The sequence below is a fragment of the Gorilla gorilla genome, chromosome 8, assembly GCF_029281585.2.
Source record: "Gorilla gorilla gorilla isolate KB3781 chromosome 8, NHGRI_mGorGor1-v2.1_pri, whole genome shotgun sequence".
NCBI lineage: Eukaryota > Metazoa > Chordata > Mammalia > Primates > Hominidae > Gorilla > Gorilla gorilla.
In genome coordinates this window covers 66,045,453-66,068,636 of record NC_073232.2, presented here as the reverse complement: position 1 = coordinate 66,068,636, position 23,184 = coordinate 66,045,453, and the positions used below count along the sequence as shown (strand labels likewise).

Here is a 23,184-nt window from a genome sequence, read left to right as displayed (position 1 = left end):
CTAAAAATCTTAGTTATTGTGGTAAAAAACTTCAGTGACAAGTGGCTGCCTTCAGGTGCCAAATCTCACTATCCTCTCAATCTCTACATAAACAAAAAGTGCGATGGCCACCAGCCAAGGCCCTGTCTTTTTCCTGCCAGTAGCAGGAGGTCAGGCCATCCACTGAAGTGCCTTACGAATAGGATTTGACCGCCACTAGCGTTTCCTGACAGCTGATAGTAAACCAGAACAACAACAGGGTGGTTTAGGATTGTTTTGGAAATCTGAGTAGTAAGTGCTTCTGTGATGAAATTCCACTTTCGGTTAACACAGGATGGGCTTTGGCTTTCACTTTAACCTCTGAAAGACATTATTATTTATGTTTGTCGCCAGATTTAAAAATGCATAATTGTGATAAAGGACGTTAAACAGAACCCAAATAATGCCTAAACCTAATTGTTTCCCACCAGTCCAATTTTATTTAGATTTTATGTGCTCACATATAGACACACTTAAAGAGCATACGTTTATATATACATATATAAAATATAGATGATATGGGAGTTTCTGACAAAGTGATTTATTAATGAAAATTCATTCACTATATAACCTTTGAATACCAGAGAAACTTCAATATGTACAAATCAGCATGAAGTTCCCAGTTCTCAAACTTTGGTTATATGAATATGCCTCAAGCACCACAAAAGAAACATTAGTCCTAATTTAAAAAGAAAAAAGTACCAAGAAACAAATAAAATCTTCAATTCTCTTGAATCTGTTTTCTTTACACCACATCAGGAAAACCTCCTTTTATTCCACATTTCCTTTCATCTCAGCCAGTCTCCAAAACTGGTATAAAAAAATACTGATCAGAGGAAAAAAGACAGACAAACCATTACAGATAAAAGTGATACCTCAAAAGGACAATTTCTGGAAATTATTCTATCTTAAATAAAGAAACTATTTTAACCTAGGAGGTTTGCATTATGCAACCCACATATGAAAAAAACCCTAATTATTAATTTTCAGAATTTAAAAACTTAAACAATGCAAGCATATTAAGAGTTGAGTGGAAGGCTCACAGGGAGATTTTTAGCAAAATCAGTTAAAGAGATTCCTGGATTTCAACTTGTTTCCTGGCATCGCTGGCATCTGCGGGCTGCAGAAGCAACTGGTATAATATATGGGCAGGAAGAAAGAGACCCGACAGGCTGAGCACAACCTTCCATGGGATTTCACAAGAGATCTGATGGACAAAAGAAATAAACATCAAAGAATGAAAACTGAAATAGAAGAAAATAGAAACAAAACATATCTAAGTCCACGTGAGTCAGGATGGAGGGAGTTTAGATGTACCAATTGACAACTGCATATGTGTGGAAGAGATTGCGTCCTTGACTACAAATGTGGATTATATACACATTTATATTAACTTAAGTCAATTCATATATTACACCTGACAGCTCAAACAGGACGTCTCTGGTGGGAGGTGGGAGGAGATGCTATTCGCTCGGCTCCTCAGGTCCCTGTCCTTTGCCCTGAATGGTCAGCGGTCTCTGCACAGGACTCGACAGCATGGTATATGAATGGATAAAGCTTGATGTCTGGTCCAGGGGTGGAACAGTTTCTGCATTCTTCATTGTAGTATCGTAGCAACAGCTTATACACATCTCCTGGAGAGCAAAAGGTCAGACCAGAGGCACATTAAAGTATGTAATTGAAAAAACCTTAGAAAGAACACTCCAGTTTTATCTTAATCTAAATGGCATATGCTCAGACTTGGCTTTTGAAAATACAGCATGAATTTCATATGCCTGAAAGGCTTTCCCAACATAAATTAAACAAAATTTTTAACACTCTTTAAAGAAACAACTTCTTTGCTCCTGATAACAACAGGCTATCCATGGTACACTGTCCATGCACCCTCCTGGGAGTTCATGGCAGCCCTCGTTATACACTTTGCTCCTGAGGTAGCAAGCACACTGGATGAGCGCTGGCAGGTCTGAGAAACAGGACAGTGGGGCTTTCAGATCTGAACTTACCCTCATTCATCTTTCTCATTTTAGATTTTTATAGACACAAAAGTAAAAATGAACACCAACTCCAGCTTCTTGACCTTACTTTAGTAAGCTGATATACCCTATCAAGACTGTGGATGAAACTCTGACAGAACAAGAAGACTCTGCAAATGCTGCCCCTCCGAGAGCTTTGTCCTTCCTGCTTAGAGCCATGCTTTTGTTTCTTCGTACCCACTGTGATTCATCCAGATTTAGCAAGTGTTCCCACTGAATGGTGTACAATCCATCTAGATACCAAGTGTCAAGAGTATCTCCTACTTACCAACAGTGAGTTTCCTTTCAGTAAGGAAAATGTGCATGCTGTAAATGTCTCTCATCAATTCTGAGTCCCCAAAGGTGAAATAAACCACATCTCGCTCAGCTGCAGCAGCTGCCAATATCTGTATTAAGGCTGAGGCAAAGAGAAAAGACACAGCTATATCATGACATTTTCCACCTACATACCTTTAGCTCTTTACCAGCTGGTGTGCCACAGCTTCATCCTAAAGATTTATAAACCTAGTATACATGGTATTAGAAATGGGGAACACAAGGCTGGGCGTGGTGCCTCACACCTGTAATCCCAGCACTTTGGGAGGCTGAGGCGGGCAGATCACCTGAGGTCAGGAGTTCGAGACCAGCCTGGCCAACATAGTGAAACCCTACTAAAAATATAAAAAAAAAATTTAGCCGGGTGTGGTGGCAGGCGACTGTAATCCCAGCTACTCGGGAGGCTGAAGCAGGAGAATTGCTTGAACCTGGGAGGTGGAGATGGCAGGTGAGCCGAGATTGCACCACTGCACTCCAGCCTGGGTGACAGGGCAAGACTCCATCTCAAAAAAAAAAAAAAAAGAAATGGGGAATACAGGATGGACATAAATCATCTAGTTGCGTGGCTTTTCAGACATGCTGCCAAGAATATCGTCAAACTATAGAATTCCAACACAGGCACCTTTGCTGAACCACAAATAAAGGAAGCTGCAAACCATGGGACTAAGGTAGTATTTATATTCGCTTCTATTAATCTGGAACTAAAATTTTTTGTGTTTGCTTACTTGATATAATTGCTGTGTCTTATCACACAGCCACTGGTCTTTTGTATAGGCACATTTGGGAGGTTCTAATGTTCTCCTTAATCCCACAGCAGGAGTTCTCAAAATGGGCTGGGGAGCACACCTGCGTCCCTCCTGCACTCCCACCTCCACTGGCCACTGCAGAACTCCCGTTCTGCAGAGTTCCTGAAAACACTGGACAGTCACTCTCTGGTGTGTTATAAGAATGAAAAAACAATCGAGATCTACTGTCTCCAGGAATCAAAGTTACAAATCACTGAGCCTGAAGTATGTTTCCGAAAATTTAGTTACCTTACAATCTCAATAGATAGGATTTATTTTAAATAACCACAAAATTGAATACAGTTACAATAAATGCCCTTTTGCTAGTTATAAATCTCTTACTTCATAAAAGGGAAGATGGGAATCAAATTAAAACATTAAAGAGGATATATATATTTTTTGAGATGGAGTCCTGCTCTGTCACCCAGGCTGGAATGTAGTGGTGTGATCTCGGCTCACTGCAACCTCTGCCTCCCGGGTTCAAGCGATTCTCCTGCCTCAGCCTCCCAAGTAGCTGGGATTACAGGAGCCTGCCACCATACCTGGCTAATTTCTGTATTTTTAGTAAAGACACGGTTTCACCATGTTGGCCAGGCTGGTCTCGAACTCCTGACCTCAAGTGATCTGCCCGTCTCGGCCTCCCAAAGTGTGGGGATTACAGGCATGCGCCAATGTGCCTGGCCAAAGAGGGTATCTTTTTACAGTTTTGATTTTTGACAGCATGTTAATATTCTACATATTTACAAATTAAAATTAAAATACTAAGAATGGGAATGGGGAGAAACCTACAATTGAAGGTAAACTAAAATAAATGAGCGTAATTTTAGTCCAAATAAATACCATAACCACACTGAAGGGAAAGGAAGAAGAAAAGGAAGAAAGAAAGAACCCAAGTAACTTACAAAGACAATATATGACTTATATAAGTCCATAAGACCATAATATATGGTCTTAGGCCAGAAGGAGAGAACTGCAAACAAATTCCCAACTCTTTTTACAAGGTTTGCTTACCATAGTAGTAGAGGTGAAGCAACTCTGAAACTATTTTGAACTGTATTAGAGGAATGAGCAAATGAATAAATGTGTTGATGCTGCTGGGAACAGGTGTCTCACTATGGAAGGAGGGACACACAAAAATGGAATGGAGGAAGACAAAAAAGAACTGTGTGAGGATGGACTGAAATGGAAGGCATTGGTGTATACTCATGATGTCGAAAATATGTGTATCTGTGTGTGTGTGTGTGTGTGTGTGTGTATGTGTGTGTATGTACATATATATTTCCTAGCTCTGTCTGCTAAAAGGGCCAAAAGGGAGACACCACAGTAGCAATGAGCACACTCAGCACCCAAATCTTGGTCTCTACCATCATTCCCCGTAAATGGAACTAGATTTCTCAAGAAGTGCTTAATGCTATAGTTTGGATAAGAAATGTACAAGATGACCTCAAAATATTTTGTTATACCAGAAGGTAAAGTAGTGTTCAAATGGATAAAACAAAACAAAACAAAAAACAGAAGGGCCAGCTCTTCCCCACAGGAGAAAGCCAAAGACTAACTGGTAAGTGTGGTTGGGGTGTTAGAATAGGAACATCCTTTCTTTGCAACCACTGTGGTAAAGGTCAGGCAAGAATCATTAACAGATGCTAAATCTAGGGAAAATTTTGCCTTTGTTTTCCTACAGATTGCTTATTAGTTACAAGGGAGGAAAAAAACCCTCAACTCTGCAGTGGGGAAACTGGGCAACAGCCTGACACAGTGATCAAAATTAAGATCACCAGTAGTGTCAGATGGCCATCAAGTGCCTCTTGACAGTGTCACTGATGCAGCATTCTGACAGAGAATGCATAACCTCAACCTCATCACAAGGAAACAGCAGACAAACTCAAAGAACGTTGTATTCTTTAAACACATCAATGTCATAAGAGACAAAAAAAGGCTGTGGAAATATTCTCAATTCAAAAGGAGGCTAACAAACATGACAACTAAATGCAGTAGCTGACCCTGGACCCTGTGCTAGAGGGGAAAAAGGCTAGAAAGGGCTTTATTAGGTCATCTGACAAAATGAGAATATAGATGAAAGAGTAAATAAGATATCAGTGTACATTTATGAATTTAATAACTATAATGTGTTTATATAAGATAATATTTTATTCTTAGGAAATACAAATTGAAGTATTTAGGAAAGAGGGCATAGTATATGTAAGTTAAGCTCAAATAATTCAGAAAAAAATTATGTGCATGTGTATACATATATATGCATACATAAAGGTGTGTATTTTTATTTTTATAAATTTGAAATTATTTTTAAATAGAAAGTTTTAAAAATTACATAGGAAGAAAACATTTTAAGTTGAACAAGTAAAATTTGATATCGTTGAGTATTTCCCAGATTTGGGAAAGAATCTATGACATAATATATGTAAGACCCTAAAATACCATCAAAGTATGCCCTAATTCCCAAACTAATATTTATTGAGTACCCACAACATGGGAGGTGCCATGACTATGCCTCATTAATCTCAGAGTATTGAAAGTAATTAACTTCAAAATAGAGATAAGTTTTAATTAAAACTGCTCAACCAACTTATCCATACATTAAAGTTTCAATACACCCTATTTCAAAAGGTTCTTAATTAACCTAAACTACACATAAAAATGGGAACGAATGAATCATCATCTTTCTCGACCAAGAAGTACCATTTCTTACCTTTTACTGAAAATGAAAATTTAGCTTTAAGTATTTACTATTAAAAAAGACAGAGACCCAAAGAAGAGTCTTTTTCATCCTATTTCCTACTAGATCTCTAGTCATTTGCCATTTGTGAAAATGAAGTATTAATAAAAAACATTTAAAATTTATCTCTTTATAGAATTTATTTTATATTAAGAGAAAATCAAAAAGTAAAACCAATTCACATTACATTCTTGATTTCACACCCATTTCTATTAGAGTACATATTGTACCATAAGCACGTGTTAGACTAGTTAGGACTGGCAGGCAGGAGATCCAAGTTCTATCTTCAGCCTTCTGCCAGCTATCTAGCTCTGTGACTAGCCAGTTACTCTCTGGGCCTCATTTTTCTCAAGTACACCATGGAGTTAAATCAGATGCTCCCTGAAGATTCTGTCAGAGTTTAGAAATCCATAATCACTGTTATAATTGTTTTCCCTCCATTGAATGCTAGACTATACATACATAAATGAAATTTCCAGAAAGATAATCTCGATCCTAGATACATCAGTAAACACTGACAAAAGTTTATTTTAAAACATCACTGTCTTCAGGCCTCCTTGTCTACAACACCCCCAAGATCTTTGCAAATCTACAGAATTATGCTTCATGATTTAAGTGAACTCTCTTGCATCAAAAGTTAGATGAGAATAAATCACAAGTCTATTAGAGTATGTGGACTGATTCCAAGTATGATATAAAAACATCAAATTCTAACTTCAAGCACAACTATGTGCCAAAATAATCACTTAAATTAACCTGCAGGGAGCTTGGTTTTAATTTTCTTTTTGGCATCAATGTTAAGCTATGAAAAAATACAAATAAATATGAATAACATGAAAAGCAATTCATAGTGTCCTGTTGCAACAAATGGACCAAGCACAAAATGGGTAAGATGATTGATACTCACACCACAAGTGTGGTGTGAGGCCACCAGCATGTAATATTGGTAACAACTGCTAACACTGGGCTCTTATAGCATGCTGAACACTGTTCTAGGAGCTTTACAAACACTACCTCGTGATTCCTTACAAAAACTCAACAAGGGAATTATTATTTCCATATTGAAAATAAAGAAATTTAGGCATCAAAAGGTTATGTAATTTGTCTCAGGTCACACAGCCAGAAAGCAGTGGAGCTGACTGGGACACCAACTCAAGAATGCATGCCCTTGCCCACTGCTTCTGGGCTGCTGTAGCAATTCACCCTGGTCAACTCCAAGCAGACCTTACCACATGCCAGCCAGAGCAATGTCTTTACATTGTTTATTCAAACGATTTAAATGCATGCTGTCAAGGAGGCCAAAATAGTACAGATCTGAAAGTACTACGCATGTCCTTCTACTGAGCTCACTTCGTGAGCTCTCACATTTTGGGTACCCTGAGAGCTCAGCTTTGCTCACCAGTCCCAAAAGCATTTCACTTCTTGTTTCTACCACACAGCACTCTTCGAGGCCAACTCTTATTCTCCAATTGGTCTTGTCCTCTGGCTACTGTTTTAAATCTTGACACTCCCTCCTTTTCCACTATGGATGTTACTAATGGCTCAATCTTTGGTCCTCTCACCTGCTTTAAATACACTCTCTCTTCAAGAATGCAGCTACCATCTCTAGAATGGTAACTCCCAAATCTAGATCCAGATCCAGAGCTTGCAGCCAATACGGATTAAATAACAAAAGCACACAAGGGCTTCAATCCTGGTTTGAATCCTGGCACTACCACTTGCTATCTGTATGACTCTAGGCTAATTTACCTCTTGATGCCTCAGTTGTTGCCCCTATACAGACAAAAAAGAAAACTTACCTAAATAGGTTGTTGTGTGCTAACACAGGTAAAGAATATATTTAGTACAATTCCTAGAACATAGTATGCACTCAATATGTTCTCAACTAATAATAACAACAATAGTAATGAACATATATTGGTTTTTAAGAAGATGGAGCCAAGTTTGAATGTTGGTTCTGACACTTGCTAGCTGCTCTCTTGGGACAGGTTTATTGGCTGTCTATAAACCTTGGTTTCTCATTCTTAAAAGAGGGGCAATAAATGGAAGGGTAACTGTGCAAACCATAAGAGAAAATGCAGCGACTGTTAAACCTGGCTGATCCCAGCTCACAGATAGTTAAAAAAATTCCTAAAGCCATTTTCCAAGTCCACTAACTCAGCAGTATCTCTGAGGTGCTGACACAGGTTGAGTATCCCTCATCTGAAATGTTTGGGACCAGATTGGTTTTGGATTTCATTGTTTTTTTGGTAATATTTGCAATATCAGTTGAGCATCTCAAATCTGAAAATCCGAAATTAAAATGCTCCAAAGAGCATTACCTTTGAGCATCATGCACTCAAAAACTTTTGGTAAATTTTGGAGCATTTTGAATTTTGGATTTTCAGATTTGGGATACTCAACCTGTAAGAAATACATACTTGCTCCAGACACCTTTGAATGCACATTATCATGCCAGACCCCATTCTCAGCACTGGGGCCACGAAAAAGGATAATACAGAAATGTTAAGAAAGTAATCTTCCTGAGCAAGGCTGAGAGAGACCAAGAGAGTGTGATCTGTTCTGGCAGAAGAAAGCAAAGTGAGGAGGAGCCTGTGGTAGACAAACGAGGTGACCTGATCCAATGCTCTATACTCCTACCTTCCATTTTTGGTTGGAAGTCACCCCTTCCCCAACTCCATAACCACACTTCCTATAAAACTCAGTCAAAGGGCTAGTCTAGGCCAATCACAGCATGGTGGAAAATGACATATCAGCACTGTCTAAATTCTTTTTCTAGAGAAATGGTCTTTCTGGAGTTTAACTATCTTGATTCCAAAATTACAAAATAACTAGTGAAGACATTATTTAAGGTTGATATAAATGGACATAAGGTCTGAAAGAAATTTATAAAAAGTTTCTATATCTCAGCAACATTTCACTTAATATACATATGTCATGGAAATAAATTAGAAATCCTTTAAATCTCATTAGTGGATGTGTCTTGTGTTTCTTGATCCCTGGCTATGACAATTTGGTCCAAAGGATGAGAAGTAATCCCAGTTGGTCAAATTAGAGTATTTTTGTGACATTTTAAAACTAAGGAGTCCTCCTTTCTTCTTGGGTCACTCAACTGCAGGGTTGCAAGACTGGAACTATTTGGTCCTGGTTCCTGTCAGGCAGAGATAATCTGATGGAGACAGATGAAAATGAGGCCATTATATTGAAAGAAGCAGGCAGGAGAGGAACCAACACAAACAGAGGGAGAGCCTGATTCTAGGATCAACTCATACCTGAGGCCAACTCTACCCTGCTTTTCTCAGCCACGTCAAGCAACAGTCCCCTTTTAGGTGGAAGGTATAAGCTACATTAGTGTCTCTTTCAACCAAAAGAATCCTAATACAGAACTTTTCTGGTGGAAGGGAATGAGGGTCTTTCTGGAGTAGTTACCACTGGAGTAGAATCTTACAAGGGACCGAAGTAATTAGCCAGGTACAGACAGACAGTTACAGAAAAATGTGCAAAGCCCAAGATTAATTAAAGGCACACAGAAGCTACTGAATATATTTGTTAAATAGAAATTCATTGAGCATACTTTATTTGCAAGTCACTTTTAGGTACTGAAGGTAGGGAATGGGGATAGAAAAGAAAATGCAAAAAATGCAACAAGACACCTTTTAATGATAGTAAACTGGCAATGGCATACTGGTTTACAGGTCAGGTAACATATACGGGGAAGTCCAAGGGACAGAACACAGTCACGGGTTCTTAGTTTCTGTTCCTGATTGGGCCAGTAAAGCCCTTTCCTCATACCTCTTTTCCGCTTACCACTAGGGCGAGAAACTAAAAACCACAGCTTCAGGCTGCTAAGCACCTAAAACAAAACAAAACAGAACAAAAACAACAACAAAATAAGGCAAGTTGGAAGAACTTGTAAGTAAACAGCAAAGGAAATGCTAGGAGAAATTTACAAAAGCACAACAGAAGAAGGAACATTAAAGTAGCACTCAATTCCTTCACAAAATAAGCAAGTAAAGTCACAAGGACAGAGTCTGACCTAAAAGGTATGGAATCTTACAGCAAAAGAGTAAGTCTTATACCTTTCAGAGACACCTTTTCAAGTGCCAACATGTCTGCAATAATTGACTATGTTAGGCCATGAAGAGAAGTTCAAGAAACACCAAAAAGTAGAAATAGTATTATCTACGTTCTTTGATTACAATGTAATAAAATTAGACATGAGATAAAAGCAAAATTTTTAACAAACTAACCACTGAGATAATTTTAAGTTATCTCCTAAAATTCTCATGGGTGCCTAGGGTCTGGTGGTACATTTGAGGCAGAAGCCCCCCCCCACGCAAAAATCTCTGCTGAGACGAGATGTAGAAAGCTTAAAAAAAAAAAAAAAAAAAAAAAAGCTGCTTCTACCCCAACCATGAGAAAAGCCCAAATGTTGTAATCTACAAAATTATGACTTTTTCTGAGTTTATAAGAGAGCTGAGTTTTTCGAGGCAACCAAAGGGTGACAAGCCCCTCTGAGAAGATAAAACACATGAACTGTTTTATGTTTGAAAGTAACAGGAGAAAGAGGTGGTCACCACACAAATGGGTAGGAATAAATCAGCTAAAACTTCAATGAAATGTTAAAAGCCAAGTATGAACTAGGGGGTCACTTTGGAACAGTTAGGAGCACCAGAAATAAGTAGAGCTTGCACTGGCTCAAAAGCTTTCACATGAGTTCCACAAGGTGCTCAGAAAAATGCAGGTCAGGTAGGAGACCACAGGGAGCCCCTTTGGTGGCACAGGCATGCAGGAGGCCACTGGCTGCTGCTGGAGCCAGGCCCAAAGCCCCTCCATCTCCCCCTAGTCCCTTCTCTCCTAGCCTGTGGCTCCTAGGGCCACTGGCTGCCTGAGGAAGAATGTTGTTAGTAAACTGTCTATTGAATGAACTAACATATTAAAAATGTTCTCTTAATAGTTGTCAAAGTAATGTACAATTAAAGCAGTTCAAAACTAATTGTGAGGCTGGGCATGGTAGTGCATGTCTGCAGTCCCAGCTACTTGGGAGGCTGAAACAGGAGGATCCCTTGAGCCCAGGAGGTCGAGGCTGCAGTGAGCTATGATCACGCCATTGCACTCTAGCCTGGGTGACACGATGAGACCCTGTATCTTACAAAAACAAACAACTAATTGTGGTAAAACACAAAACTCATGTACAATTAAGTAACAAGCATGTTAAAAATATTTTGCCGGCCGGGCGCGGTGGCTCATGCCTGTAATCCCAGCACTGTGGAAGCTGAGGCAGGTGAATCATTAGGTCAGGAGTTCGAGACCAGCTTGGCCAACATGGTGAAACCCTATCTCTGCTAAAAATACAAAAAATTAGCTGGGCGTGGTGGCAGGCACCTGTAATCCCAGCCACTTGGGAGGCTGAGGGAGGAGAATTGCTTGAACTCAGGAGGTGGAGGTTGCAGTGAGTCGAGATAGTGCCACTGCATTCCAGCCTGGGCGACAGTGCAAGACTCCGTCTCAAAATAAAAAAAAAAAAAATTTGCCTTCTTTCTTTTGTAATTTTCTTTTTTTGTAAGAGATGTGGTCTTACTAGGCTGACCTTGAACTTCAGGGCTCAAACATTCCTCCCACCTCAGCCTCCCAAGTAGCTGGGACTATAGGTGCATACCATCGTGCTCAGCTTAGCCTTATTTCTATTAATAATTAAAGAAATACAAGTTTAAGGATTTATACCTGCCCATGTTACCCACCATGAACATTTTTTATAAGATTTTTTTGTTACAAAAACAATATATGCTCACAATAAAAAAGATGCAGATTAAAAATAAAGTATAAAACATCACTGACCAAGTGTGGTGGCTCACAAGTGTAATCACAACACCAGCCTAGGCAACATAGTGAAACCCCATCTCTACTAAAAATAAAAAATGAAAAAACCCCCAACAAAACAAAACAAAAAGAGTATCACCCACTAGAGAACAAACATAGTTAATCCTGGCACGTAAACAGATGAACATAGAGAACTTCAAATTTATGTGTGATATTTTATATTCACAATTTAATTTTAAAATGGTTTATACGGCATACATTGGGTATTTCTCCCATTTGTCAATATTCCAAAACCATCTTTCCCTGTCAGCAGACACATTTCTATAATGGTTTTTAAAGGAAGCATAATATTTTATTGCATAAATGTACCATAATTTCTTTTTTTTTTTAGCATCATAGTTTAGTAACCAATTCCCCATTGAAGGACATTATGACTCGTTCTAAATTTTTAATGACTATTTATGCTAATGAAGGGGAGGGAAATGTCACAGTTACTCCAAAATTTAAATCTCAATAGTTGAGGAAATGAATTATATAATGGAAATCTTAGACTACTATGCTTGATAGTCACCAGAGCAAGCACAGCTGCAGTCTGAAAGGCTTTTAAGCCAGAAAAAAAGAAAAAAGGAAAAGAAGTGAACACATTTATAAAGCTTTCCAAACTGTCTATCACAAATGACCACGGCTTACAGCAGACCTAGCTTCTGGATTGATGACTTGAATCTAGTCATTCATTTTACTTAAGAGAAAGACAGGAAAAAAGTATCTGTCGTAAGATCAATAAGCCCAGAGTGAAAAATAGGTTTCCTCAAACACCGAAAATAGCACCATGCAGTTTTTGTCTTTGAATTTGAAGAAAATGTAGGTGAAAGTCTTTAGCATAAAGGGACAGGAAAGATCTTTATAAGCACACCACAAAAATGTGAACACATAAAAGCTAACTCAGTAACTTCAGCCTGATCGGTTGAAATAAATGAAGAAGCAGAAAAATGTTTATAACATGTAACAGTTAAACAATTAACATTTTTTAATATACAAAGAGTTATTACTAGCCAGTGATAAAATCAAACTACTCCCAAAGAGATGAATGGGCAGAAGGCATGAAAAAGCAATTCACAAAACAAACAAATGGCCAATAAACACGAAAACTGTTGAACCTCAGAGAAATGAAAAATAGTAACAAAGTCCTGTCTTGGTGATGTTGTTCATGTGAGGAAGACAACGTGACTTGATATCACCTTTCAGAGTGAAATCTACAAGGATCAAAATGAAGTATACGTATTCTTTGAGTCATTAATTTCACCTCTAGGAATTTACCTTAAGAAGATAATTACACATAATATATATAATTGTACTACACACTGTAGTACTCCTTATAATATAATGAAAACAAACTCTGAATGGAGAATCTGTGAAATAAATTATGGTACATATGTGCATACAACAGAATACTGTGTAGCCACTAACAAATGCTGAGTACTCAGTAGATCTACATTTGTTAGATGGATAGTTGAAAACTATCCATGAGACTGCAGACTTTCTAAAAGGAGGAGGCTGGAGAATAGAATAGAGGGTGTCACTTCACCAAGTTACATACATTGCTACTGAGGTGACCTGAAGGATGGCCACCAAATGCTGACAGTGAATTCTAGTGATTTTTATATACTTCATGGTATTTTTCTAGATTAAAAAAATAATAATAAATGTGTCATTTCTATAAAAATATTAAGAAGCATTTTACTGATGAGGGGAAAGGCAGTTACATTATGACAGACTCAAGTATTCTCAAAGAGATGAATTTTATCTAAATATAGTTCGGCTATTAAGGCCAGCTGGCTGTTTTATGTCTGCTTTATTGCTTGTTACTTTGTAACTGTGGTATAAAAAAGAATTTTTCTGGTGTGCCATCTTGGGTTCCTGGTAGAAGCTTCAAACACCCTTGGAATTTCCTGAGTGCTGGTGCCTTTGTTCTGCTAATGAGGCGATTCAGATTGCACACCCGGGAGTCAGAGGAGGGCAGAGACCGAGCTCAATCATGCGGCCAATGATTTAATCAATCATGCCTACAGAATGAGACTTCAATGAAATCTTTGGTCACCAAAGGTCAGTGCAGCCTCCTGACTGGTGTACACGCTGATGTGCCAGGAGAGTGGGGTGCCCTGACACTAAGGGGAAGGGTTGTAGAAGCTCTGCTTTCCCTTCTAGGCTTCGCTTTATGTGTCTCCTTTATAATAAAACTGCAGTGGTAAGGACAGGACTTTTTTCTGAGTTCTGTGAGTCATTCTAGTAAATTATGGAACCTGAGGTGGGGACATGGGAACCTCCTACAATAGTAACCAGCTGTACAGAAATGTGCGTGGCCTGGGGATTCCCCTGAAACTTGTGGATGGAGTCTGAAGTGGGGGCAGTCTTGTGGACTCTGTTCTTAATAGGCGAGATCTGCGATTACTCCAGGTAGTCAGTGTCAGATTTGCAATGCAGTACACCCAGGTGGTGTCAGACCAGTTGGGATGAAATGGAAAAGTAATCATCCTAAGTAATGATATAGTATTATTTTCTATAACTGATACTTTGAAAAAATGTCAATGTAGTAAACGGCCAATAGCTTTGTTGATCGGGTTTTGTGAATTTCCTACCACAAACAATAACACGTAAGAAATATTTCTGCTTCTTGGACATCCAGATGCCTCCTATCTGTGCCATTCATGCAGCTCTCCCAGGCTGTGCTCCCACAGCCCCGTGGGCCTCCACTACAGCACTCATTCCCATTGTACTGCATCGGTCTCATACTGCCTCTCTCTCATACGCTGGACTGTGAATTCCAAAGCAGGCATCACATCTTCTCCATCTTTGTATCTCAGAGCCTACCACTGTGCCTAGAAAGTGGCAGAGGTGCTATTAAATTTGGTGGATGAATGAGTCAGTGAAATAACTGTCCATAAAAATCACTCCAGTGGAGGAAAGTGCAAACTCAGGTTTGAAACTTCGCAGTCATTATATGCTCTTCTCCTCCTGCCAACCTTTCAATATTCAACAAAATACTGTGTCTGGGGGATCAAAGTGATAAGCGACCTCTGAAGGAAAATGGTAAATGAAATAAGAATTCCTTCAAACATAATAGGAAAAAAGAAAATAGTGTTAAATATTCCTTTTCCTTTTCTCTTAGATTTTTGTGGTCTCATGACAGGACATGAGAAATCTGGTTTGAAGGACTAACTTTTTTTTTGTGGGCAGAATGCTTTTATCCTTTTCTACAACAACTTACCTTTTAACCTGGCATCACCCCCAAAGGCACCACAGCCCCAGTTTCCTGTGGCCACTGCAGAAAGATTCTCTGAAGAAACTCCAGGACGGAGAAATCCACAGTAAGCCTGCAGGATAAAAGAATTATCAAAGCCTGTGAGTGCCTAGACACTAACAGTGTTTCTGACTGATGTACTAGGATCAGTGTCCATTATCAAGCTTATGTTCAATTTCTCATTTTTTTTTTCCATAGGGGCCAAAATAGAGGGAAAAACAAAGAGGGAGGAAGGGAGAGAAAAACCTGGGATTATGCAAGGAAGAGACTAAGAAATGATAAATTCTAATATTTATTTGTTTGAATGCTAAGCATATAAAATCCCTTAAACTAATACAGGTCCCAATTTATTTTTCCACTTCAAACAAACAGAAATGAAAATAGCAGATATTTCAAGAACTAATAGGATCCCAATTATAAACTACTAGGAAAAACTACCAGGAAAGGGACTTGTTAGAACAGTTTTCTTTTTCTTTGAAGGCTTTAATCACTATTTTTTTCATCAGGCAAAGGGTCACTATTATGCCTCCTCAGCATTCTCTCTCTCAGTTATGGAGATTAGATTAATAAATGTGCTTCCTGCTACTGACATACTTAACAAAGAGCAAGCAACTATCTATAGAAGGGATTCCTATACCTGGTTATGAAATAACCTTTAAGATGCCTTTTGGCTCTAAGATTCTCTAGTTTCACAGCTCTGTTTTAAGCTAGAATATTTAAAAATTTGCCAGTAATCTGAGAAAAGTACAATATATTCTGAGGATGCTGGCTAAGTATTAATTAAATGAACAGCTCATTTTCTATATGAGAAGACCATTGTGTAAGATCCCAGAGTTCCTGATTTCCACCTCTTTGCTGTCAGCTAGTTGGTCTTTCTGGCTTCTTTCTAAATTCTTATTTTCTGAAGTGATCAGACTGTAACAGGCTTGATACAGCAGCAAAGCAAAACTCCCCTGGGTTCTCAAGTTCCAAACGAAGCCTAAAATATAGCTTACATATAATAGCAAATACAATTAAAAGAATGATCTTGACAAATGTTCCCAGAGAAAAACCAAGGATAAAGAAAGATGCTTCTATGAAACCCACACATAGAAATATATTAAATTGTTCTTTGAAGTTTCCACAAAGGTATAAAAATTTATTTTACAGACTGTCTCGATGGATTAACAAGGCTATTCCTTCCATACCCTCCTAGACTGTAAATCCTGACAGATATTAATTATAAGTTGGTACCAGATCATTATTCAACACTGTGGTATAGAGCTTACACAAGCGCTCACAAATTACCCGCATAGTCAATTGCATGGAGCTTCTGAAAATCTCTTTCAGGTCAAAAAAATCTGAGAGCTCCATTTGTTTTGAATAGGCTCTTGAAAGATAGTCTGTGTCACTAACGAACAAGGGAAAAAACAAACCCTCTGGAAGAATAAACATAACTTTGCCGCTTTGTTTCATGTCAGAATTTTCTAACATGCCTAGAGAGAAGAAGGCTTCCTCAGATTCCTAGTTCATTTCTCTGTTTTATACTATCAGGATGGTTTTAGTTTCTTTCTTACTGCTGTCTCTAAACAACTGGGTTAACTTTACTTCAATGTGCAAAAATAGCTTAGTGAAACTAAGGCCTAATGATTGAGAATTTGAAACATTTAAATTATTAGAAGCAAAATCTAGTATAAAATATTATCCAATTTTCCTGGAAAATTATCTATCTTGAAAAATGGCCATAAAAACAAACCATGAAACCGAAAATAAACCTCATTCAGTGTTTAGATCAAATCTTTAAAAGTTCACGGCTGTAACCCCAGCACTTTGGGAGGCTGAAGTGGGAGGATCACTTGAGCTCTGGAGTTTGAGACAAGCCTGGGCAATATGGCAAGACCTGTGATGTCATCTACTTGGGAGGCTGAGGTGGGAGGACTGCTTGAGCCTGGGAGGTCTAGGCTGCAGTGAGCCATGATGGTGCCACTGCACTCCAGCCTGGGTGGCAGTGAACTCTATCCCCCACCCCTGCCACCAAAAAATATTAATCAGATAAAAATTAAATGATAAAATTACATAGAAATTAGAATAACTGGTTATAATGATTAAATACAAAATTATTTTATTCTGTTAAGAAGCAAGCATTTGTAAGGTCAGAAATAAGACAGCAGTAGTATGCTGCCCTGAGCCCTCTTTGGAAAGTCAGCCCAGGCTTCTCCCTTCTCTAGGAAGAAGGATGCCTTAAGTGCTGGAGACCAGGGCAGAGCCTTGAATCAGGGGACCTTTCCTTTTATGAGTAGGAATTGAACTCCTTTGGTAAAGAAACAAAGATGAGATAAGGATAGAGACCTTAAAAGAGTTGCCAAGTTCTCACTCCACAGCGAAAGGCACTAGGAGTTCTCAAGAGCTCTATATTGGCAAATGCGTTTGTTTTTCCCCCACCCAGAGCAAGAGTACTTGAGAAGACTCATCAGAAAGCTGCGAGAATAAAAGAAAGCCAGCTTGAACTCTAGCCATACCCTGCCCTGACAGTCTGCAATGACAGAGCAATTTATTTTTACTAATCAACAACTCAGAAGGGGGAAAAGAAAAAGGAAGCACTGAGACCTCAGGATAGTAAGCAGAAGATACCAATGAACAACCCTCTCTTGGAATGAGTTTTGATGGGAAGGGAAGAAGACAGCGAACATAAAGGTAATTTGGGAGTCCTGAAGGTTGCAAAGGGGTGTATTGAGAAGAAAGATGAAAATATTAGTACCTGGAGTTAAAAACTAGAGACCAACCAGGAAATGGTAATGATAAAGATGTAGGAAAGAAGGAAAGAAAAGGGAAAAGAGACCAAACAAAACTGGTATAAAGTCTACAGGCCCAAAATGAGGCCCAGGAAAGAAATGGTATCCAGGGGAATAGTCTGGCACAAACTGATGTATAAGATTTTACACTTAAGTAAGATCTTTGGCTTCAATATCAATTTTAGAAGGCCCAAGCAGATAGACAGTTACGTGCTGCATAGTGATGTTGCAGTCAACAATGAAGCACAAACATGACGATGGTCCTATAAGATTATTATACCATTATTTTCATAGTACCTGCCCTATGTTTAAGACACAAATACCTACTGTTGCGTTACAGCTGCCTATAGTATTCAGTATAGTAACACACTCGACTGGTTTGTAGTCTAGGAGCAATAGGCCATACCATCTAGCCTAGGTGAGTAGCAGGCTATACCACTTAGGTTGTGTAAAGTGACATGTGCACAGTGACTACTTCACAGAACATATCTCCATCTTTAAGTGATGCATGATTTTACTTAAAAGATGTCTTTCATTATCATGTAAATACATTATTCTATTTGCTGGAATAATTTAATAATTATTGTTCCTAAAGAGTTACTCATTTATATGAAATCAATCTACTATACTTCTTTAACTTAATACACAGTGGATATTGATACTGATTTTCTGAGGTTTTTAGTATTCTGTGATTTCTTACGACTTTTTTTTTTTTTTTTTTTTTTTTTTTAGCCCAGGCTGGGTTCAGTGGTGTGATCCTAGCTCTCTGCAAACTCCACCTCCCAGGTTCAAGTGATTCTCCTGCCTCGGCCTCTCGAGTAGCTGAGATTAGACTTTATCCCTAAAATAATTATAACATTAATACATTGTTTTTGCTATTCTAAAATGCAATATATAAAATGAAAGAAGTATGCAGATCTTAGTTTCCTGATGTATAAAATCCAAGATTGGGTTATGTATTTAATTGTTATTCTGATTCTATATATTGGGAAACTTAAGGGAAAACCCACTACAAATGACACATTTTGAACATTCTCGAAAAGTAAAGTGACACATATTTTATGAAAAGACTGTAAGTGCTCAGATGCTGAACTTCTTAGGAATATCAGCAGCAAATACTGACTGGTTTTGTTTTCAGGCTTTGGTTTAATAACAGTCCTATTCCAAATACGGTGGTGAATAATAACAAAAACATCAATAAACAGATCAATTTTTAAAAAGGTAATGGGGATGATTTCTATCTCTCCACCTTGTTCAATTTCAGATTCAGAAAGCTCCACAAAACATATTCATTACTTAATCCTACCTAAAATCCTACCTAACATGGCAAATACAACTTTTCACAAGTGATTTCTTTCTTCTCTTGCAGTGCTATTTGCCACTTTTACAAGCTGAAGTCATTAATCTTTCTAACCCTAAAATAATTCTCCTTTAGAATGATACCCAGCTGATCTCTCACAGGATTAAACATTCTAACATTATCAGTTAGATAAAAGGAGACTGGCTCCCCCCTTTAAAAACCAACTCTACTTGCAGGTCACGATGGGGGTCCAATAAGACCGGTGGAGCCTGGATGGAGCAGACCTTTTCCAGAGGCCTGGAAAGCACTTTGTAGGATTGGCTTTTCAATTATTAACTGGTGAGTAATGCTTAAAAGTAGCAAACAGGTCCCCAGAGGTCAGAGATCCATACTGAATTCTGACGGTGAAAACTGGTTTTACTTTTTCGCTTAGAAAAATGTGGGTTTTTTTTTTCTTTTCCTCCTTTCTCTCTGGCATGCATATACACACACACACACACACACAAGCAGAATTGTGCAAGTCATCTCTAAAGTGATTTAACACAGACTTCTGCTCTAAAAGTTTGTAAAACATGAGATATAAAATATTAAACATTGTCTCCAAGTTGTGCTGTCAGTTTATGTGAGACTCCTGCTGCTCATAACCAAAATTCTTAAGTCAATTTTAATAGGTAAATGTAACTAGTAAGGGACAAATGCTTTAATTTAGAAGGCCTAAAGTTGTTTGGATTAGTTTCTGATTAAGTTGCCAATGACATTTAACAAAATCATTTACTGCTTTTTCCTTTTTCAGTGAAAGAATTAAAAAACTAATTCCTTGTTAAAATAACACATTTTTTGGAATATATCAGTGAATAAAAGAACACACATTTATCAGATGCCTTCCCATGTGCCAGGCCCTGAACTAGGTGCTTTCTCAAAGTTAGTCCATGTGTTGATAGGCTCTATTACACTCGAGGTATTTCCTTGTCTCACAGGTGGGGAACCCTCAAATTTCCTTGAAAAACTATATCAAACAGAAAAGCATATTGAGAAAAGCATTTAACAGGTACCTTGCTCACAGCAGAAGTTTATGATCACAAAAGGAGAGTGATTCAGGCATAAGTATGTAGGAGACTATTCCAAAAGCAGAAATATTCTCAATGATTTAAGTTTGAACCACAAAAAGTCTAGAAGGTGAAGCCTAGTTATAGTAGTCTCTGTGTGCAGGATTTACATTTTTAAAAAATGATTTGGCTGGGCGCAGTGCCTCACGCCTGTAATCCCGGCACTTTGGGAGGCCGAAGCGTGCGGATCACCTGAGGTTGGGAGTTCGAGATGAGCCTGACCAACATGGAGAAACCCCGTCTCTATTAAAAATACAAAAATAGCCGGGAGTAGTGGTGCATGCCTGTAATCCCAGCTACTCAGGAGGCTGAGGCAGGAGAATCGCTTGAACCCGGGAGGTGGAGGTTGCAATGAGCCGAGATCATGCCATTGCACTCCAGCCTGGGCACCAAGAGTGAAACTCCGTCTCAAAAAAGAAAAAAGATTTGAAGTCAGGGGAGCCTGAATTTGAGCCCTGGTTTGGTCAGTGGTCAGCTATGTGACCTGGCCTGTGACAAATTACTCAACTTCCTAAGAAGTGAACTCACTGTCTCCAAATGAGAGACAAGAAAAATAGTTACGCCTCCCTGAGTGGTTAGGACTAAATCAGACACTGCATTTAAAGCACTAAGTAGAATGCCTCATAGAGAGTAAGCAATCATTTAATGGCAAGAATTACTTTTACTATTGTTATCTGTATAATTTGAAAAAAAAATTCCACCTGCATTTGACTGAAAAGAATCTTTTATGAATTATAAATTAGACTTTATTGCATATTGACATGAATAATTGCAGGTTGAAAATGAATGTAGAACTGCATCACTATACATTAAAAATTAACCCATCTGCTTCATATGGCTTCATCTGTCCCAAACTTGATTTGACACTCAACTTACTAGGCTTTATTGAGCACTTAAAGAATATTTAGGAAATATATAACATTTTGTGACATATTGAGTGACTTAAGATAATGTACTTATGTAACTTCTAAAATATTTACCTCAAAAACCTAAATTAACATTGTCTAAGAAGTTATTTAGGCCAGGCGTGGTGGCTCACGCCTGTAATCCCAGCATTTTGGGAGGCCGAGATGGGCAGATCACCTGAGGTCAGGAGTTGGAGACAAAACTGGCCAACATGATGAAACTCCATCTCCATTAAAAATACAAAAATTAGCCTGGCGTGGTGGTGCGTGCCTCTGGTCCCAGCTACTTGGGAGGCTGAAGCAGGAGAATCACTTGTACCCGGGAGGCAGAAGTTGCAGTGAACTGAGACCATGCCATTGTACTCCAGCCAGGGCAACGAGTGAAATTCCGTCTCAAAAAAAAAAAAAAAAGTTATATAATTGTCAGTCAAGTCATTTAACAAAATATTTTTGAGACACTTCCATAAGGCAGTGTGACTGACTGCCGCCAACTCCTAATGAAATAAAACTCCTGTTGCCAGGTTACTTGAAGACTCATTCTTTGTATAAAACACCCCTCATTAAGACTCTATATTCTATAAATAAATGTTCTTCCATGTTGCCAATATTTACAACTAACTTGACCTATTCACATATATCTTTTAAATTTCTGGTGTCTTTGAGGATGGGCAAACTGAAGGTTGGTGATACACAAGTAAGTGCAGAGAGAATCAACTGGACCTGGCAATTTTAAAAAAGACTTATGCCCAAAGTTACCTTCTTAAAAGATCATAATTGAGGATAACTTCTAAAAGTGAATGATCTAGTTCTCATAGGAAAGTATATGTGGGAGTATACAGTTCATTCATAAAATAGTGAAGCTTTCAGTTTGTATTCATGTATTAACTGTGGCTAAACACATTTTGGTTCTACTTTCCTTTTCCATATTTCTCTCCAACAACCTACTGCTTACATAAATGTCCTCTTGACCGTGTGACAAATTCACATATACGTGTTTAGGTAAGTAGCACCTCATGAAAATTTAAAGACAAATCTTATTCTACTTGATATGCTCTATCCTAAAAACATCATGGTACTGGGGACAACTGCTTTAAGGCAAGAGTTTGGAACAGTGAAAACAGGCTTACATTTAAAATGTATCCAATTACTAGTAAAAGATACTTTTCAGGCAGGGCATTGTGGCTCATGCCTATAATCCCAGCACTTTGGGAGGCCGACGGGGAGGAGATCGCTTGAGCCCAGGAGTTTGAAATTGGCCTGGGCAATATGGTGAAACCCAGTGTATCTAAAAAAGAAAAATTAGCCAGGTGTGGTGGTGCACACCTGTACTCCTAGCTACTCAGGAGGCTGAGATGGGAGGATCACCTGAGCCCAGAGAGGTTGAGAGTCTGCAGTGAGCTGTGATCGCACATGCCACTGCACTCCAGCCTAGGCAACAAAGACCCTGCTTCAAAAAAAAAAAAAAAACACAACAAAAAAAAATCTTCAGTACAGGCAAATCTCTGACTTTCAGAGTCAGGTAGGAGAGAACTTTAGAACTGTTGATACACCAAAGGCCAGTCTTTCTGGATAGCTTTTCTGAGGGATTACTTTTTATTTTCATTTTTAAATAAATGACATCTGTTACGTAAGTTCAACTTTAAAAAACAGTGCATTATTCTTCAAACATTTTATAAAATTTGAGAACTCTAAACATTAAAATAATTTAAAAAATTATACATACGAGAACATGTTCAACAATAAATTAGATTCTCCCAAATAGATCAGGATATAAGATACTTAATTATGTTCAAAATATCTACTAAGTTGTAAGTGTAGTAAAAGTCTGCCTAGATCACTGTTATTATTCTCAGAAGTCTGTGTAGGAACTGGCACACCATGTATAGCCATGTAAAAACCACAAGCCTCATTATCCTAATAATCTCATAACTAAATCCTACTCATGGGAGTGAAAGAATGATTTTCAGAATTGGGTCAGTCTTCTTGGCTGTGTGAATAATTTGTGGAACTAAAGAAAATCTCTAGGCTGGGCACAGTGGCTCACGCCTGTAATCCCAATACTTTGGGAGGCTGTGGCGGGCAGGATCGCCTGAGGTCAG

At 38.4% G+C, this 23,184-nt stretch overlaps 1 protein-coding gene across 4 annotated transcripts in view; it reads right to left on the bottom strand.

The window, feature by feature from the left end:
• Window positions 1-435: 435 nt before the first annotated feature.
• Window positions 436-23,184, bottom strand: part of PARG (poly(ADP-ribose) glycohydrolase) — a 130,014-nt gene continuing 107,265 nt past the window's right edge. For all 4 annotated transcript variants that reach the window (XM_055353242.2, XM_031015695.3, XM_063709753.1 and 1 more), the window contains 3 exons: window positions 14,971-15,076; window positions 2,320-2,448; window positions 436-1,652 (listed from right to left, as the gene is read on the bottom strand). In XM_055353242.2, coding sequence (XP_055209217.1) covers window positions 1,498-1,652; window positions 2,320-2,448; window positions 14,971-15,076 — 390 coding nt within the window. In that variant the 3' untranslated portion in view covers window positions 436-1,497. The remainder of the gene's footprint in view (window positions 1,653-2,319; window positions 2,449-14,970; window positions 15,077-23,184) is intronic.